The following is an 18,648-nucleotide window of genomic DNA, read 5'->3' as shown; positions in this document are numbered from 1 at the left end:
TGCCAATGATGACATTAGGAAAACGTTCCAATCCTTTGTATTCCCACATATGGATCATAACTGGCCACTTCAAAAAGTGACAGGGGCACAGACAGTAGATCGGCAACTTGCAGAATGTGTAGTCACCAAAAGCATAAACTTGACCATATTACTACTCTGTTTACTTCACTCAAATAGATATCATGGGAAGCTAGAAGTGTCCAAAGAAACATTCCTGCCAAACATGACAGTCTACTTAAACTCATGTCCATGCCTTAGGAAGAACGAAAGACCTCTGGCCGTGCACGGAAACACACAAGCAAAGCACACTGCAGGCAATCACATCCCGTGGTTCTGGAAAAAAATCGAAAAATAATACCAGAGCTTTCTCAGGAACTGCCCCTAAAATAAGGATTACCCAGACAACGCCATCTCTGCCTCCTTTCAAGAGTTCTTTGAAAGGCCACCTTCTGGGCAAACACATGGGCACCACAATTACTTGATTTGTTTCGTTTCCTAACTTTCTGTGCCAAACTCATTATTTTTCCCATGCCTTTCCAACACACTGCACTTTACTCAGAGGCTCTTTATTACTTAATCCCCCCGCGTTGAGACTGTCTTTGACTAAAATAATAGAGAAAAAAAATGGGGGGACTTACATTAACCTTATATCATGCCGAAGGCTACTTATCCCATACATTTACCCTTCAATGAGGTAATGCATCACATATAATCAAGGCATAGCCCTCCTCCACCCTTCCTCCTCTCCCCACCACTGCCCCCCCCCCCCCCCCCCCAAAAAGGAAGAAATATGCTGACTGGCCCAAATAGCCAAAAAACCCAAAGGGCTACGTGGATAATTTGATATTAAGATATCACACTTATCATGTGTGGAGAAGTGAGCAAAAGGGAGAAGGGTGAATTCACAGGTTGGTGGCTACAGCCATTTTGGCCCTTTTTCTACTAAAGGTTTGCGCGGGTGCTCATGCTTCGCACCTTAATGTAAAAGATTGCATTGATTTAGGTACCATTGTAAAGGCCCCTTTGGAACTAAACAGTTTTGCGTTCCAGGAGCGTCTGCTCATATGTAGCTCATGAACATTCCACAGCATCACCACACCAACATTCCACAAACCCAATCACACTGGCTGAGCAACAGGTATAACAGAAGGCCGTTTGTTTACAACGAACGGATGGCAAAGCTAGACATTTGCACCACCCTTATTTTTCACTGCTGTCACTTTGCTCTCAACATGACATCTTTGTTACTTAAATAGTTAAAATCCATTGGAAAATGCAGCTGAAAGCTCACAGTCAAGTGTACAGCAAACACAAATCTAGAGTTCCTTACAGTTTGCATACTTATTACCTGTGCCAGATGATTTCCTTGTTAAATGCATTTTAATGAGATTGGTGTTTTCCGGGTCGCCACTGCTCTGGTTTTACTGCTTATGTTTCTCAGCTCAGCACCAGCTTGCTAACCTCTTGCTGTGTAGCTGCTCAGTTAGAGATTTATTCATTAGTGCTCGTCTCATCAGAGCTGTGCGCCTCCACATCGTTGTGTTTTACGAGGCGGCTGCGGACTTAGCAGGCGTGTAACACTTGGATAAAAGGAGCCAGGGGACACGCTTTGTGTGCAGTACAAGCCCCAAGCGAGCAGAAGGTGCATAACACAAATCTGCAATGACTGATCAGCTCCGGCCTTGCTTGTATGACTTACCAAAGGCGTGATAAAAGTGCCTAATCGGAGCTGCGCTGGGGTACGGAGCAAAACAGGAAAACATATTTCCGTTCGTGCGTATTTCCACCCCCGCTCAAGTGTGTCTAAAGTGCCGCAGGCGCACTTTCACCCAACAGTACCCTTGATATACACAATTCCTGCTTTAACCACCATGGACACATTTTTTAATATAGAAAATTCATAATTATACAACGTATTTGTATATTTGGAGTCTGACCTCTTTTTTTTGTTTCGGAGCTCTCCAGCACTCTGGATCCACGGTATAGAACCTACATTTAATTGCTTAACAAAATATTTATAACTCAAGGTCATTTTAAATGTCATGTTTGTGTTGTGGTTGTTTGCTATGTGATCTTCCATACAGAGCTTTAAGTGGGGCGGGTCTTCCTAATGCCCAAAGCAGGCATTGCTTAAAAACTGATTACCTGGCACTTTATCCATGCCTTAACTTTACCAACAAACACTGATCGCTTTCTCAACAATGCCTATAAAAATCTTTGCGGTAATCAGTAAAAAAGATGCAATCCCGGATTAGATTCACATTTTACTTCATCTTGCATTCCCTAACAGTATTTGCTTTTTCTAGCTGTTTCATTTATTTTTATTTTTTTTATTTTTTATTTTTAGGAAAACAATTCCATTACAGTTTATCCATATACTTTAGACATACAAGAAAAGCAAATTGTATACTTGTTCAAGGAGAAAGGGAAAAAAGCCAACAAGAACGAATATTAATAAATTACATACAAGAAGTGAAAAAATACTGATAGCTAATGTTAGCACTAAATAAGACATTCATAAAGCAAAGCTACCAAATTTTCATGGCTCACGGTTCTTAGAACACATTGGGGAGGCTTACATATCAATGAGAAGAGGATAAAGCGGACCAGGCTGTAATGGGAGACCAAACCTTTCCCCCCCCCCGCATCCTAGACTTTAGCCCCCTGGTAGCATAAATCGCTGATTCATAATTATAAACTGCCAGAAACTGGGCAAGCCACATTTGGAAGCTCGGAGGTTCTTCCTCTTTCCAGCGTGTGGTCAAAATGATGCGGTATACCGCAGTACCAATAAATAGCATTGATTCCTCATTGTGGTGTAGTCTGAGAGTGCAATCATATCCCAGCATAAAAATTTGTGGGAGATTCCGGCAAATCCCGTCCAAACACCTCCTTCCAGAACTCCCAAATCATCTTCTTAAAAAGCCCCAAGCTGTCACATTCATAGAACATATGCACAAGAGTTGCGGGTCTACTTTTATACCTAGGACAGCGGTCGTTATCAGTTTTCCCCCATGAGTGCAATTTAGCGGGGGTATAGTAGAGATTATAAACTGTTTTATACAGTTGAGCTCTTAAATTGGTAGAAAGTAAGAGCTCGGAGGCCATTGTCAATACTTTATCTAAATCCACATCTGGATTGTCTAATTTGCAGGCCCAGGTTGCTTCTGTACGTTCCGTGTCATCTGGTGAGTTGGCGAGAATAGTGTTATATAATGTACCTATTCTGGAGGAGGATTTCTGGATATCTTCAATAAGGGATATTCTATTCCAATTTATAATGGGAAGCAAGTGATTAATGCTTGACCTAACTTGCAAAAATTTCAAATAGTCGCTGCAAGGTATGAGATATTGAGTCTGGAGGAGACTAAAATTGAACTTTTTCTCAGGACCTAGAAGATCAAAAAGAGAGGTGATTCCATACCTCTCCCAATTAGCAAAAGTCCCATCATTTATGTTTTGCGGAAAAAGAGACGATTGCCGAAGTGGGGTATATCGGCTATATTTAGGAATTTGCATATATTTTACTATTTTAGACCAGGCTCTCCAAGCCCCTGTAACAATCTTGAATTTGACTTTTTTTTATAATAGCCAGGGTCATGGTGTCTCAGTAGAAGCCCTCTGGCTTTAGGATCAAGGGCCAGCTGATATATTGAAGGAATGCCAGTCACTACTTCCTCCTGCATTGGACTGACCATGGGAGCAAATTGCTGCATATAGGCAGCCCAATAGTACAGGACTAATTGAGGGATAGCCAGACCGCCACGATAGTAAGGCAGGGACAAATATTTTAATGATCTTCTAATCTTGCCGTATTGCCAGATGAATTTGGAAATCTGGGAGTTAAGAATTGTGATAAATTTGTCGTCTACAAATATAGGAATGGCACGGAATAAATATAACATTTTAGGAAAGATGGTCATTTTAATATAATTCACCCTACCTATGATGGAGAGATGGAGACTATTTACTCTAGCTAGGGCATATCTTATTGTGTCGATAAGGGGTTCATAGTTACATTTGATGATGTCTTGAGTTTCGGTAGTAATATGCACTCCTAAATACGTAGCCTTATTAGCCCGCCTAGAGTCAGAGCAAAGCGTATTTTGTGTGCATAAAATTACTGTCTTGCCCTTGTTTATGGAATAGCCTGAATAAGACCCAAATAAAAGTGCGCTTTCCTCTATCTCGGCTAGGGCTGTCTCAGGGTCGGGTGTTAAAATAGCGACGTCATCCGCATAGGCTAGGATTTTGGTTTCAAAGGTGCCTGTCACTACCGGATGAATTCTAGGGTTAGCGAGAGGTTGGAGCCATACACCGAACATACGGTTGCTCCGAGAGCCAGCTCCACGATTGCCCATCTACCCTGTTGGTCCTGGCCCTGCCGCACTGGTTTGCCTAAATATCTTTTTCCTAGGATGGCAACACCCCGTGTGTTAGCTGTATGTGTTGTGGTTACTAGGATATCATACCCCCGGATTTGTATTAAACACCTACTGTTCCAAGTCAGGTGGGTTTCTTGTAGACATATAATGTCATGCGAGTGCTGCTTAACTACTTCAGCAAGCCAACCCCGTTTGTCCCTATCTAAGAGCCCAGCAACGTTCCAACTCCAAACGGTTATCCTCCCCATTGAATGCTGTACTTTGTTCCTTTATTTTCTGTCACTGAATTTGTGTCTCCTTTACGAAAAATTATCTTGTAGATGGAGTGTAGTTTTCTTTGCAGTGGAATTATTTTCTTTTTTTGTATTTTCCCACCTCTCCCACCCAGCTTCCCTCCTCCCCGTCTTCTTCCCCCCTTAACTACCCCCCCCTCGCTCCCAAAATGAGGCAGACAGACTCCATCAGAGTCTTAAGAGCGATGTGTGTGATCACAGCATCCAGGTCCCCCCCAACATGCTAAAAAAGAAGAAAACACTTATTACAGAAAGAAGTAAAAAAAAAGAAAAATACCGAGCACGCCTATAACACCGGACCAGCTACATAAGCTTTGTTTTCTTTGTTGCTTAACATTTGTTGAGCCACAAAAAACTTTAAAGAACACTTTAAGAAAAAGCAAAAAAGAGTAAGGAAAACAATCCACCAGTGCTATCCTTCAGGCTACTTGAGATCAATTCCTGACCAACCTCAGGGTAGGGTGCCATAAATAGTACCTTATTTACAAAAGAAATAACATGAAAACAAATTAGCATTGTGGCTTATCCATGCCCTAAAGCTTATCAGTACACAGTGCTTAGGGGCATTCCTACAAACACTGTGCTAGGTACCTGGGCCAGCCATTCAAATTACTCCTGCCTTATTTAAGTTTAAATACAGTAGTTTCAACGATTTGGCTATTTTAGGCTATCCAAATATTCTTGGGCCTTAATTTCAGAGACAAAGAACTTAGTCTGCCCCCCATAAATGACCTTTAGGCGTGCAGGGTTATTAAGGTAGACCGTTGCCTTTTTATCTTGAAAAGGTTTAATGAGCTGGCGCAGCCTCCACCTCCTTTCAACAGTGGTGTGGCAAAAGTCGGGTCTCGTAAAGTAGGAGATGTCCTTTAGGGTACGTTCAGAGACCGCCTGTCTGAGCAAGAAGTTCCCAAAATAAACTAGGATAGCCCTGGGGTAAGCACCAGGTTTCGCGGGAGTCCTCAGCTGTTTCATTTCTGTAGTTTCATTTCATGCAACAAATGACTCTTGTATATTGCATACTATGACCGCAGTCACATCTAGTAGTCTGGATGAGTTCAGGTTGATAATGTGTGTTAATGGCGTGGCGTGATCAAGAGCTCTGGAGTTGAGGCTGAAGACAGTGCAAGTTTCTCAGTGTGCATATAAGTGGGTCATAAAGACTACAGGGCAGATCTACAAGAACGTGCCGCAGCGCGGCACCACAAGCCCTTTGGCTGCGCCACGCTGCGGCACATTCAGAGCACAGGAATGCGACATATCTACAATGATATGTCGCATTCCTGTGCTCTCCCCTGCACTGACGCAGAAACAGCTGCCATGAGCCGGCGCAGGCACCCTTGCACCAAGGATGCCTGCGCCCTGGGGAGATTGCTTTTGTGAAGGAAGGGGCCCCCTCCTGCACAAAAGCAATCACTGCAGGCATTTTCCTATTTCAATGCATGCTCTAGAATGCAGCACGCATTGAAAGAGGAAAAACGAGGAGAAATGAATACATTTCTCCTCATATCTCTTGGCTACGCCGCCCCTATGGTGGCGCAGCATACTGACGCATTTCCAGGTTTGCGATTTCTAATAAATCTGGAAATGCATCAGTAGACATGGGTGTTACATGGGAACACCCACAGCAACACCCATGTCCCGCCCCTAACACACAAAGTGTTGCGTGAACAGGGGCGATATTTACAAGCACAGGTTAAGTCACGCATGGTGACTTTACCTTTGCTTGTAAATATCCCTTAGCAGGCTGTGCCACCGATGCGTCACGCAACCTGATGCACCGGCGGCGCATGGGGCTTGTAAATCTACCCCTACATGCTTATCCAGTCGTTGTCTCTCTGCAGAATGCACAGAGCAGGGGTAACATATGTGGCAACTGTAATTGCCAATTTAAGTTAAAGTATGCGAAAGAGGTATACAATTGTTAATATATGGACAGTGAACAGGCAGTGATGGCAAGGAAGGAAATGACATGCAAGATATGTAGATGAAGTATTTCACAAAGGCATACGTAGAAAAAGGGCGCATGTTTCTAACTGACGGAGAGATTGTAGAGGGAAGTGGTGTGAATGGGAGAATAGAAGTGATTGAGAGACTCCAACCAACCGCTACCCCTTTGTAATTCTCAGCCTTCTATTTTCAAAATTGGCTGAACCGTTTTCAATTCTAACTGTTCAGAACAAGGCCATTGCTATTACTCATTTATTTGATAGCGGTCCAAGCATTTGCACAGCCAATACATCTAGCTTGTTGTAAGTGCATCGATAGACCAACTGAGACACTCCCAAACACTGTTCAGGTGGCACCAGTGGTGGCTCGCTGTGGGAGTGCTGTGGGGCGGGGAAGGGCCAGGGTGGGTGGGGGGTAGTGGAGTTCGACATACAGATGGACAGGAGTATGGTAAGTAATTAAATGCATAAAACAATTTCTCTTGCGCGCCCTGCATCGCCGAGTTGGCGATGCAGCGCGTGCAAGGTAAATTGTTTTATTTATTTAATTACTTACCTTACTCCTGTCAGTTGTATGTCGGATTACACTACCCCCCACCCTGCCCCTGCCCCTCCCCCACCCCACCCGCAGTACTCCCGCGGCGATCCCGCACTGGGTGGCACTCTGTATGATTCACTAGATTCTAGCTCACCGATTTTAAGCAACACCTTTAATTAAAACAGCCATACATGTTCCAGAAAGACTCCCAAGTTATGCTTCTTTGACCATGCACCTTTTAGAGAACCTACCACCACATTTTCATCCCATTAAAGCATTCCTTACACCTTTAGGTAGGTCAAACAGGTTCATGCCAGAACCCTCAGCAGCCAGTTTATCTCCTAGTGCTCGACTCAGAACAAAGGAGGTTAATGGTTAGAGTGAGAATGACACCCATGCTCTAAGATGGTTCCCAGTACTTTGTTATGCTTTTGTACTGTTATGATCTATCTTAATGGTGGTAGGTCACACTGAGGAAGAACATGGCAGCAGTATTGTACACCAAGTCCCACAGAGCATGGCGGCAGGATTGGACATCAAGTCCTAGAGACATGACTGTATACATCTTGTCTCATGATGCCACTAAATGGGATGTTGGAGTGCCGGGTAATCAGTGTATAGGATATAGTAAACAAAGGACGTCTGTTCCAACTTGATATAAAAAGGTAACTTTAGGCTTCCTCAAATGCACAGCCACTCCAATCATAATTAGGAAGGTATGGCTGGGATTCCCTGGTAGACCTCACAAACATGAGAAATATGTAACAAGAAAAGGTAGTCTGGGTAGTGGCAGAAAGAGTATGGAGCTATAGAATGCTCGGATGTAGGAGAATGATGGGAAATCTAGTTTTCTGGTTGAACAAAACTGTGTTGATAAGTGTACACTTGAAATAGACAGGTTAAAAACTTGTGTCAGGTCTACACTCCTTTGTGCCTGAGACTCTGATTTAAGATTTATGGAATACCACACCTGAAAAACACATTGGAATGGGACCTGAACCTAGATTCAAAGTAATGCTTACTTAAACTGTAAGAAGGCTTGCTAGGCAGATGAATTATGGTAAAGTTAATATTTGTCAAATGGTTAAATAAAGCTAAAATGGCCCACAGTAATAAGGGATGTCAGGCATGATAACCAGGTTTCACTAGTAAATAGTTATAGTGCATACTGTATAAGGGACTGTTAGACCTGACATCCTTGGCGTGCCCTCCCGCCACATTTTGTCATTATCCCTCCTGTTTTCTGATTTTGTTTTTATTGGTATTAAGACTGCACTTTACCACTGCCAACAAGTATCAAAGTGCTTGTGCGCTCTTCTTAAAACATGGTAAAAGTGGCCTCACATGAGTGGCACATTTCATTTACTTTTAAGTCCCTAGTATACAGTTCTACATAGAACTCAGGGCTTGTAAATTAAATGTAACTAGTGGGTGTGCAGCACTGATTGTGCCACTCGCTACAGTAGCACTTAAGAAAGTGATTCATGTCTGCCACTGCAGCTTTTAGTGCAGTTTTAAAATAAAGCTTCTGCCAAGCCTAGACTGTGTTTTTTAATACATATGTCACCCCAAGGTTAGGCCTTGAGGGCTCATAGGGCAGGGTGCATTTCATTTAATAGTAGGACATGTGGGTTTAAGTGTTACATGTCCTGGTAGTGAAACCCTACTAAACACATTTTTCACTACTGTAAGGCGTACCTTCCCATTGGATAACCTTATAACATTTGATAAGTGCTAACATTTGATTGGGAGCATATAGGAATATCATGTTTGACTCATATGAATTGTAATTTAATATCCTCGTTAATGGTAAGGTCAGATTTTAATCCACAAGTCTGAAAATTCAACTTTTTAAAAACATGGCATTTTCTTGCCCTATCTATTTGGTGCCTGTTTCCAGTGTCCTGTGTTACATGACTGTGAAGAGCTCTGCTGTTGGGGTGTGGGTATTCCTTCCAGGCAGTAAGACAAAGGGAACTGGTTGGACGGACCTGTTTCCTGACCCATTTACACTTCATAGGGCTTGCCTCCAGCACACACAAAGGAACCTGACACTAGCCTTTTGTCATTCAAGACATCATGAAGCCTTTTCAGGGACTTTCCTGAACCAGATGAGGGGTGTATCCCAGGCTGTCCACCATAGTTCAAAAGTGGGCACCACATATAAATATTGGACCCTCAGAAAACTACTTTAGTACACTTCTGGACCTGTGGATACTACAAGTGAACTGCACTGTTCCCCAGAGTAATGGCCTGCTGCTTGAGGCCTGTCTTGTTCACCAGAAGACTGCCATGCTGCTGCCAGAGAACTGACCTGCTGCTTGAGGCCGGTCTTGTTCCTCAGAGGACTGCCCTGTTGCTTGAGGCCTGTCTTGTTCTCTTGAGGACTGCCCTGCTGCTTGAGGCCGTCATTGGTCTCTGAGAAGGATGACTGGGCCTGCTCTCTTCATCTCAGGCTAACCTGAGTGACTCCGAGGATCACTTAGGTGACCTCCTAGTCTGAGCTACAGGTACACAACAAGCTCTAGAAGCCTCCGAGCAAGCCAAGTTGACCTGCTGCAACCAGACCTGTCTGTACCTGCAACTGGGCCTGTCTGAGCCCTGTACTATTTCTTGAGCCAAGAAACCACCTCTAGAAGTAGTTTATGGTTCTACCATTACACTATTTACACAGCTTGATCTAATCTTTTCCCACTTAATTGTGGGAAGAGCTTCGTCCTTTATCCTTGAGATGCCTCCCAAGGTCCTGGACCGTTGCCTGGCATCAGAGTGCACTCCTCTTCAAGAAAAGTGGCAATCCGAAAGTTTTGGGTTCTTGGTGATCATGAATTGGCCCGTTCGCGCTGAGACTCTACCTCTTGCAACGACTGCCAATGCGAAGCTCCAGTGAACCTGACTCTTCGAGCTACAGTGACTACCAGCAATGATCGATTCAGAAAAGGGGGTGGTGATGAACAGAGTGTCTGAATTAAGCAGACCACTCTTACCCAGTCCAAAGATCAGGGCTTGATCCATCACCGTTATTTATCTCACTGCACCATCCCAGCTCAGAACCTGGCTATATGCAAATCAGTCTGTCCCTGGCCCAGTGCATCATGGGAACAGGGCAGACTATACTACCAAGCCAATTCTTCACCAGAAAGGAGACAAGCTACCGGGGACCGGTTTCTGGCATTTCAGCCGTCTTCGGCCCGGCTTGCTTGAATCCTGATGGTGCAGTGAGAAAGGGACTCATGTCTGAGTATACCCTGCCACACCTATAGTGGCCAAAAACGATTCAGAAAAGGGGGTGGTGATGAACAGAGTGTCTGAATTAAGCAGACCACTCTTACCCAGTCCAAAGATCAGGGCTTGATCCATCATCGTTATTTATCTCACTGCACCATCCCAGCTCAGAACCTGGCTATATGCAAATCAGTCTGTCCCTGGCCCAGTGCATCATGGGAACAGGGCAGACTAAACTACCAAGCCAATTCTTCACCAGAAAGGAGACAAGCTACCGGGGACCGGTTTCTGGCATTTCAGCCGTCTTCGGCCCGGCTTGCTTGAATCCTGATGGTGCAGTGAGAAAGGGACTCATGTCTGAGTATACCCTGCCACACCTATAGTGGCCAAAAACGATTCAGAAAAGGGGGTGGTGATGAACAGAGTGTCTGAATTAAGCAGACCACTCTTACCCAGTCCAAAGATCAGGGCTTGATCCATCACCGTTATTTATCTCACTGCACCATCCCAGCTCAGAACCTGGCTATATGCAAATCAGTCTGTCCCTGGCCCAGTGCATCATGGGAACAGGGCAGACTAAACTACCAAGCCAATTCTTCACCAGAAAGGAGACAAGCTACCGGGGACCGGTTTCTGGCATTTCAGCCGTCTTCGGCCCGGCTTGCTTGAATCCTGATGGTGCAGTGAGAAAGGGACTCATGTCTGAGTATACCCTGCCACACCTATAGTGGCCAAAAACGATTCAGAAAAGGGGGTGGTGATGAACAGAGTGTCTGAATTAAGCAGACCACTCTTACCCAGTCCAAAGATCAGGGCTTGATCCATCACCGTTATTTATTTCACTGCACCATCCCAGCTCAGAACCTGGCTATATGCAAATCAGTCTGTCCCTGGCCCAGTGCATCATGGGAACAGGGCAGACTAAACTACCAAGCCAATTCTTCACCAGAAAGGAGACAAGCTACCGGGGACCGGTTTCTGGCATTTCAGCCGTCTTCGGCCCGGCTTGCTTGAAGCCTGATGGTGCAGTGAGAAAGGGACTCATGTCTGAGTATACCCTGCCACACCTATAGTGGCCAAAAACGATTCAGCAATGATCAGCAATGCGAGATCTGCACTTCGCTCTACAGCAATAACATCCTGAGTGATCTGCAAGTCAAAGCTCTAGCAACAACCGTCTGCGTTGGCTGGCGGATCTTTGCGCAACAGCAATGACAATCCATGCAACCAGGCCTGGACTTATCAAGCCAGACTTTGAAAATGTAACTTTTTCAAAGGAACTAGCATGGTCCCTGTATCGGGCCTGTACTCCATTGTGGTTGGCCTGAACATGTGACTTCCCTGGTCTACCATGACCAAATGACCACGAGGGGCGCTTTTTGCTTTCAGGCTCTATATGTACTGAAAACCTTGAAATTCAAACTCTCCAGTTCTACTGATTGGGCTTTTGTCAGTTTGGTCTCATTCTATTTATTAAAAGTTACTCCATTTTCCTAAATTGGTGTGGTATTTTTCCTGTGTAATGTTTTAACTTTCTTACTGTTTGGGTTCTTCAGAGGGTTAAGCACAAGTTAATTAGTGACTTTTGTAGTTCACCCTGACAAGGATTTTGATTGTTGTCTAAGTGGGGCTTCCACCCCTCTAATTACCGCCAACCAATAACCAGATTTCTTACAGGCACAGATACACATAATATAGTAAATCTTTTTGATGACTTCCGATGTTAAGCATACCTCGGTTTTCAATCTTCGGATTGCCACTTGCTTTGTCACTCAGTAGTTTGTCTCTGGAGAAGTTATTGGTTGGACATACCTCAGCTTTAGGATCATTTTTCGACCTTGCACTGAATATCTTCATACATATAGTGGTAGAGGCCGAAGAACATGGGTATCTTGAATTGTTTGTCTTGGTATGTAGTGCAACCTGTTTAGTGTGCTGTGTCTATTACAAACTGATGAAGACGCGTGTAACAAAAAATGATGATTGTTTGGATGTGGCATGCATCTGTTGCACAGATAATTCATCTTGGGTACTTGAAATTGTAAATGGCTTAAAAGGTGACAATATAAATAATTGTTGTATGTAATTAAACCCCAGGTTAAATTCCACTCTGTCTGGAACGATGGTATTCAATGCTGGGGGCAATCTATGTGGACTATGAAATTAAATAATCTTGTGTGCCATCTTCCTTTCCTTTGTCTACCCACCTCCAGGTAAATGCATTCTCTTGTGTTTCAGGTGAGCTGTGTGAAGAGAAACTAGATTTTTGTGCACAGGAACTAAACACTTGCCAGCATGACTCGAAATGCATTGTAACACCCAAAGGATACAAGTAAGACTAACGAAAGAAAAAGCTCAAAACGTTTGTCACGTGTTTATTTCTTTCTTTTTGGATGTAGACACCTCCACAGAACTAGGGTAAGGGGTGTGTCAGCTTCACTTCTAGCAGCGTTGTTCGGGGCGAGGTACTTGTCTCATGCAGCTTAATGAGGGACTTAAGAGCGGTTTTCTGCACTTACTGAAAGCAGGGATTTTTGATTTAGATAACATGTCATATGCTCGTGTGTCTTCTCTAAAGGGTGGATGCATCCATGATAGATCAGCTGTGCTTTCATTAATTATCCCCTCTAACAAAATGGTTCCTACCTATAGTCCTTTCTTCTCCAGTATGTCCGCCATGCTAGGGTAATTAAGATCTCTGCTCGTCCTGATGCTTATTGAGTGAGGTAATTGTTAAACTTCGACACGTCTCAGTAATTTCTAGATAGCACATTAGAAGCCTATTGCTGGCCCTTATGGATCTAGATTCCGGACACAGGATACTGACCTAAAGCCAAACGGTGCCACATCGAGGACCTTTCAGAACAGACTATCTTCTGATTCGTCAAGTCGTAGATTTTTAGCAGTGTTATCAATGCGCTTCTTCATGAGTTTTGAAACCACAACTGTATGCAGTTTGTGACTCTACCATCACACTATTGGCACAGCTTGATCTAATCTCTTCCCACTCCTTTGCCTTTTCACTCAGATAAGTCAATCCTGTAAAAAACATACACCATATTGTCTAACATCAACCAAATATCAATAATAATATTTTCAATCGGCGGAAAGAAAAGTGACGTACTCTGGCATGCCAGGCAGTATTTTATACATTACATTTTATAGTCGGATCATGTTTGAGCAGTGGATTACATTCCATTGTGCTTCGGGTGATGCCAGCTCTACATTGGGTCACATCTGTTTCGAATCCCTTTCATCCCACCTTCAATCATTGTTGTGATGTTTGCGGTAGAATAGCAGTGCCTTTTCTTTCCTGCCATATAAAGCATCTGAACGCTGCAAGAGGCTTACCATCTGCACAGACATGCCTCTCCGTGGAGGGAACAGGGGAAGGACTGTTCAGTGACAGTTTTTTCTTTGTTCTTTAGAAGAATGTTGCCCACTCAGCCTTGACACCGCAGCTCTTCAATTCTCTTAAACTCCACCACTTTTTCGAGTTTGCAGTCAGGTTAGATATGTTACCTCCTGTTCCCGCTTAAAATTGAATGAAACAACTTCTCTGTGCCTCAGTCCCAGAGGAACATTAATTACAACTGATGGTGATCCGTCTTCTTCATCCTTTGCATGAAGTTGCTGATCTCAGTCCGCTTGGTGTAACCATTTGCTTTTTAGATGATACCTCATCGGTATGAGGTCAAATCTTTAAATACATTTTATTTAGGGGCTTACGTTATGTAGGTACCTCGGTCTTCCCTCTGGAAGAATGTGTTGAACATTCTTTGACACTTCGATCAGGATAGAACTGAGAAGGGCAGGCGAGAACTACAATGGATCTTGAAAGGAGGGATGGTAGAGTGGCAGCAAAAAAGGTTACCCCAACAGATTTACACCTCTGTTCAACCCCAGCCCTCTTACCATTAACAATCCAGGTCAGCCTCCTGCCAATCCCTTTGACAGTGACCCACCCTCTTCCTGTTAAAGGTCAGGGCATGACAAGCAAGAGGTGCAAAGATGTCTTAGGAGGAAGAAGAAGTGGAGAAGTGTGGCTCAATGGTTAGAGCGGCAGACCCTTATGCAGAGGTCTAGCTCGGGACCAGGGTTCAATTCCCCGCCCCGGCGGGTCTTGGGCTCAAAATTCCATGGACCTGATAATTTTCGCCTCGTGCCTATTCTAATCATAGAGTCCCACTCTGCAACTCTGGGCAATAGCTTGCTTAATCTCCACAATGGCCCCCACAACGCTAAGGATACCTGGCCTCCACCTTGGGGGTGCCCAGGAGTGGACCCCTCACAGGGAAAGCCAGGATGGGTTCCACAGCGGTATTCGTACAAGCGCCTTGAGACCCTTGCGGGTGAGTAGTGCGCTATACAAGTATCAATTTAAGGATGCGCCTCTTTATGGGAAAGTATGTAGGAAATGGTAGACCTGTAGGGTGTTTAGGCTTCAGCGATCATCCGCATTCTATTGATTTTCCTACTGTGTCCCTCCAACTGGCCTATCATCAAGTAGCAGAGGATGCAGGGCAGGCCCGACAATGATTCATATGGGATTTGGAGGCCCCATGTGGGTGCCTCACCAGGACAGTCAGTTTGCTAGAAGGGAAGTAGGATGTAGGGTGTTTAGGCTTCAGCGATCCTCCGCATTCTATTGATTTTCCTACTGTGCCCCTCCAACTGGCCTATCCTCGGGTAGCAGAGGATGCAGGGCAGGCCCGACAATGATTCATATGGGATTTGGAGGCGTCATGTGGGTGACTCACCAGGACAGTCAGTTTGCTAGAAGGGAAGTAGGAATGCAACATACCACAATGCCTAGCGAAGACAAAGGCAATAAATGGGATTTGCCTCATTTTCTTATCTCAGGGGGAAACCTCTTTTATTAAAATTGTTCCCCACATTGAAAATAAAATTGATATAATGGCCCTAATAAGCAACACATTCAGGAAATATTATCGATGAATTTTGCATGAAATTAATTTGTTGATTCAATTTAAACACAAAGGGACATGATTTGCTTAAGGTGCAAAAGCAACTTGATACCATCAGTGGCGGCTAGCACAAGTGAGAGCGGTGCGGCGAGATGGTATGGGATGGGGGAGTCGACAGACGATGTGATATGTAAAATTAAATAATACTGCTTACCTTTCCCACGCCGAGTCGGCGACTGGGCAAGCGCAAGGTGTTTTTTTTTATATGTATATATATATATATATATATATATAGCTTTACATATTCTGTGGTATAACGACTTCCCCCTCCTCACCCCTGCCCCACTGCTCTTACCTGTGCTGGCCCCCACTGGATACAAAGTATTGTTATCACGTAACTTGGAGGTAAGAATGTTATACCTTATTATACAAATTTAACAAAAAGTCATTGTCCCTTCGTCCCAAATCGCAATGTTCACTCGTGAGCAAAACACTCTGAAATGCCTACTGATGTTTTATTGCTGGCACAATATGGCATTTCCTAATGTACACAGGGGCATAACAAAGGTCCCTGCAGCCCTTGCGGCTCAAATCGACCTGAACTCTTTAATGGGCCCCCATTGAACACAAGGCCTATGAATATCTGCGAAATATGGCCGACTGATCGGCCCCTCATCGCATTATGCAGGGGGGCCAACATTTTCCATTACGCCCCTGAATGTATATAGCATCTAACTGTGTTCGGCATATTATTCTATTCTGTGAGGATTGAACAGGAGGGCCAGTCCTCTGAGGTTCCTATGTAAGCAAGACATGCCATGTTGTGGGCATCTCATGGGACTTTTGTTTTATGGCTTCTTAATTATACGACTTCTTGCCAGAAAAACACATTAAACATATCTGCAGATGCCTCTCAAGCAAGACTAATATTTCAATGACGATCACCTCTGTTGGCATTAATTAGTCTGCATTCTTAAAATGATTCATAATTGTTAACTTGGGATGATGCGCCTGTTTATTCTCTTAGAGTTAGGGTCCAAAAATAGCACTCTATATGTATTAATTTCTGTTATAATACACAAAGTTGCTCGGGCTCTACAAATAAGGTTTAGTATTTATGGAATGCATGTTGTGAGTGTTTTCCCTTTTCATCGTTGATTTCATTGTTATACGATTTTAACTCTTTAGGTCAATTTGCTCTTACTTTCCTGTTTCCTGTGATTCTTTGTATTATGTTGTGAAATATGAGGTACTTTCAGCGCCACCATGGTATGAATAGCTAAGACGCGGGCATGCAAACGTGGAATATACCTCTTGTATGCTGCTTGTGCTCGCAGGACAGTCATACTGCTGTGGCACACTTGAAATTAGGCCTCTAAAAAGTGGTACATATGGCCAGTTACAGTATACCGCAGCTGGATGACAGCGGTGGCGAAAATGCTATTGATGCCCATTGAAGCTCCACTGGCAGGCTCCACTTGGACCCGCAGTTCAAAATATGATTATGTGTTTTTAATTTATCTCAAAAGCTGTATGGTCAGATGCCATGAGTGGGCTCCAAAACACATCATGCTTACTGCAGATTCACAAGAAACTTTATTGAAATATATTTATTAAACCTAGGGTATCGTGCATTATCTTCCATTACTTTCAGAAATGAGTGCCTACACTGAAGGTCTTGGTAGAGACCATGAAAGTGTTAAGGAGATAACAGTAGTTGTATCAAATAAGTCTGTTAGACTATATAGGCTCCTGTAAGGCTTACACAATCCAACATGTAAAGGTAAATTGGTTTCTCCGAGGCATTCCTGGTGCACCCTTGGGAGCTCGGCACAAGCAAGAAGGACTTCCTCAGAGAAATCTATGTGTTGTAACTAGCCAATCAACAATTGAGATATAGAGTCCTAATCAAGTCACTTGATAGGGAAGAAATTCAAAAAGAAAATCACAAATTAGAAGAAAATCAGTTCTTTCTCAGATATGAATGAGATCACATTGCCTATCTTGATGCGCAAAGTCACTGTATTGAACAGGAAGGTTTCATACAAGCTCAATCAATGGGGGTACTACTGTGAAGGGTTATTTAGTCTACCGCCCGCCTGGCCCCCTGACTAGGTTTAAGGGCACTCTCATAGAGTGTGCCACAGAGATGGCGCTGCGGAGAGACAAGTTTCTACTACTCGGAGACTTTAACATGCACCTCGAAGATCCACTAGACAAGGGAGCGATGGAGTTCCGGCAGGATCTTCAAGCATTACAGTTAGAGCTAAAGGGCCACCTTCCTACACACCAACATGGTCATCTGCTCGACCCAGTTTTTGCGAACTGGGAAGAAGTTAGGGTGGCCCCCCCAGTGCCTCTCCCGTGGACTGACCATTTCTTGGTGCCTTTTGAAATCTCTCTCCCTAAGAACAAGGTCACTGCTCCCACTCCCTTTAACCACCCCAGGCGCAAATGGGCGAGGTTTTCCCTGCCCAAATTCAATGAGGCTCTTATAGCCAATGGCCCCATTGGAGGCGATGATGCGGATTCGTTAAACAAACTGCTTAACGACCGCATCACGGCTGCGCTGGACCAAACGGCCCCGTTAGACCATCCAAAGAAGGGTGGTCGTAAACAGAGATCGGCACCATGGTTTAATGAGGAATTGCGGGGTGCCAAGAGGGAGTGTAAGCGTGCGGAAAGGCAGTGGAGGAAAGCCTATGACAATCAGGAGAGAGAGAGATATCTCATCCATAGACGAGCATATCACAATCTTATCAGGATAACGAAAACTGCCCACTATGCCGAAAGAATTTTGGATGCAGAGAACTCAGCGAAAGAACTGTTCTGTGTATACAAATCTCTTGCTGTCCCCAAATCCTCAGCGGGATCAGAGGACTGCTCTGTGGCTGCCTGCAACCGCATTGCCGACTACTTTAGTGACAAAGTGTCCAAAATCTATACCGCCTTCCCCGCCCAACCAGCGGCAGATGGAAAGCTCGAGGCGTCAGTTAGAGAGGAAGATGGTCACAAGCGGCTGCTTAATTTCTCTACCCCGCCAGCTGAAGACCTGATCAACATATGTAGATCAGTGAAATCAGGTTCCCCACGGGACCCAGCATCTCCTAAACGGCTGGCCGACAGCCTGACAACACTAGAGCCATATATCAGGCACCTGTTGGATATTTCCTTCAGGTCCAGCACTGTGCCCTGGGAATGGAAACAAGCAGTGGTGCTCCCCCTCCGCAAGAAGCCTAATATCAGCTTCGAAAAGCTGGAGAATCTGCGTCCCATCTCCCTCCTTCCCTACTTCTCGAAAGTGGCGGAGAAGTTGGTGAACCAGCAGCTAAT

The 18,648-nt window shown here is 44.3% G+C and overlaps 1 protein-coding gene across 3 annotated transcripts in view; it reads left to right on the top strand.

Moving 5' to 3' along the window:
- SLIT2 (slit guidance ligand 2) overlaps nucleotides 1–18,648 on the top strand; it is a 650,203-nt gene that overhangs the window by 580,660 nt on the left and 50,895 nt on the right. For all 3 annotated transcript variants that reach the window (XM_086964039.1, XM_086964038.1, XM_086964040.1), the window contains one exon: nucleotides 12,626–12,719. In XM_086964039.1, coding sequence (XP_086820165.1) covers nucleotides 12,626–12,719 — 94 coding nt within the window. The remainder of the gene's footprint in view (nucleotides 1–12,625; nucleotides 12,720–18,648) is intronic.

Source organism: Lissotriton vulgaris, chromosome 3_2, assembly GCF_964263255.1.
Source record: "Lissotriton vulgaris chromosome 3_2, aLisVul1.2, whole genome shotgun sequence".
Taxonomy (NCBI): domain Eukaryota; kingdom Metazoa; phylum Chordata; class Amphibia; order Caudata; family Salamandridae; genus Lissotriton; species Lissotriton vulgaris.
This window is presented reverse-complemented; position numbering and strand designations above follow the sequence as displayed.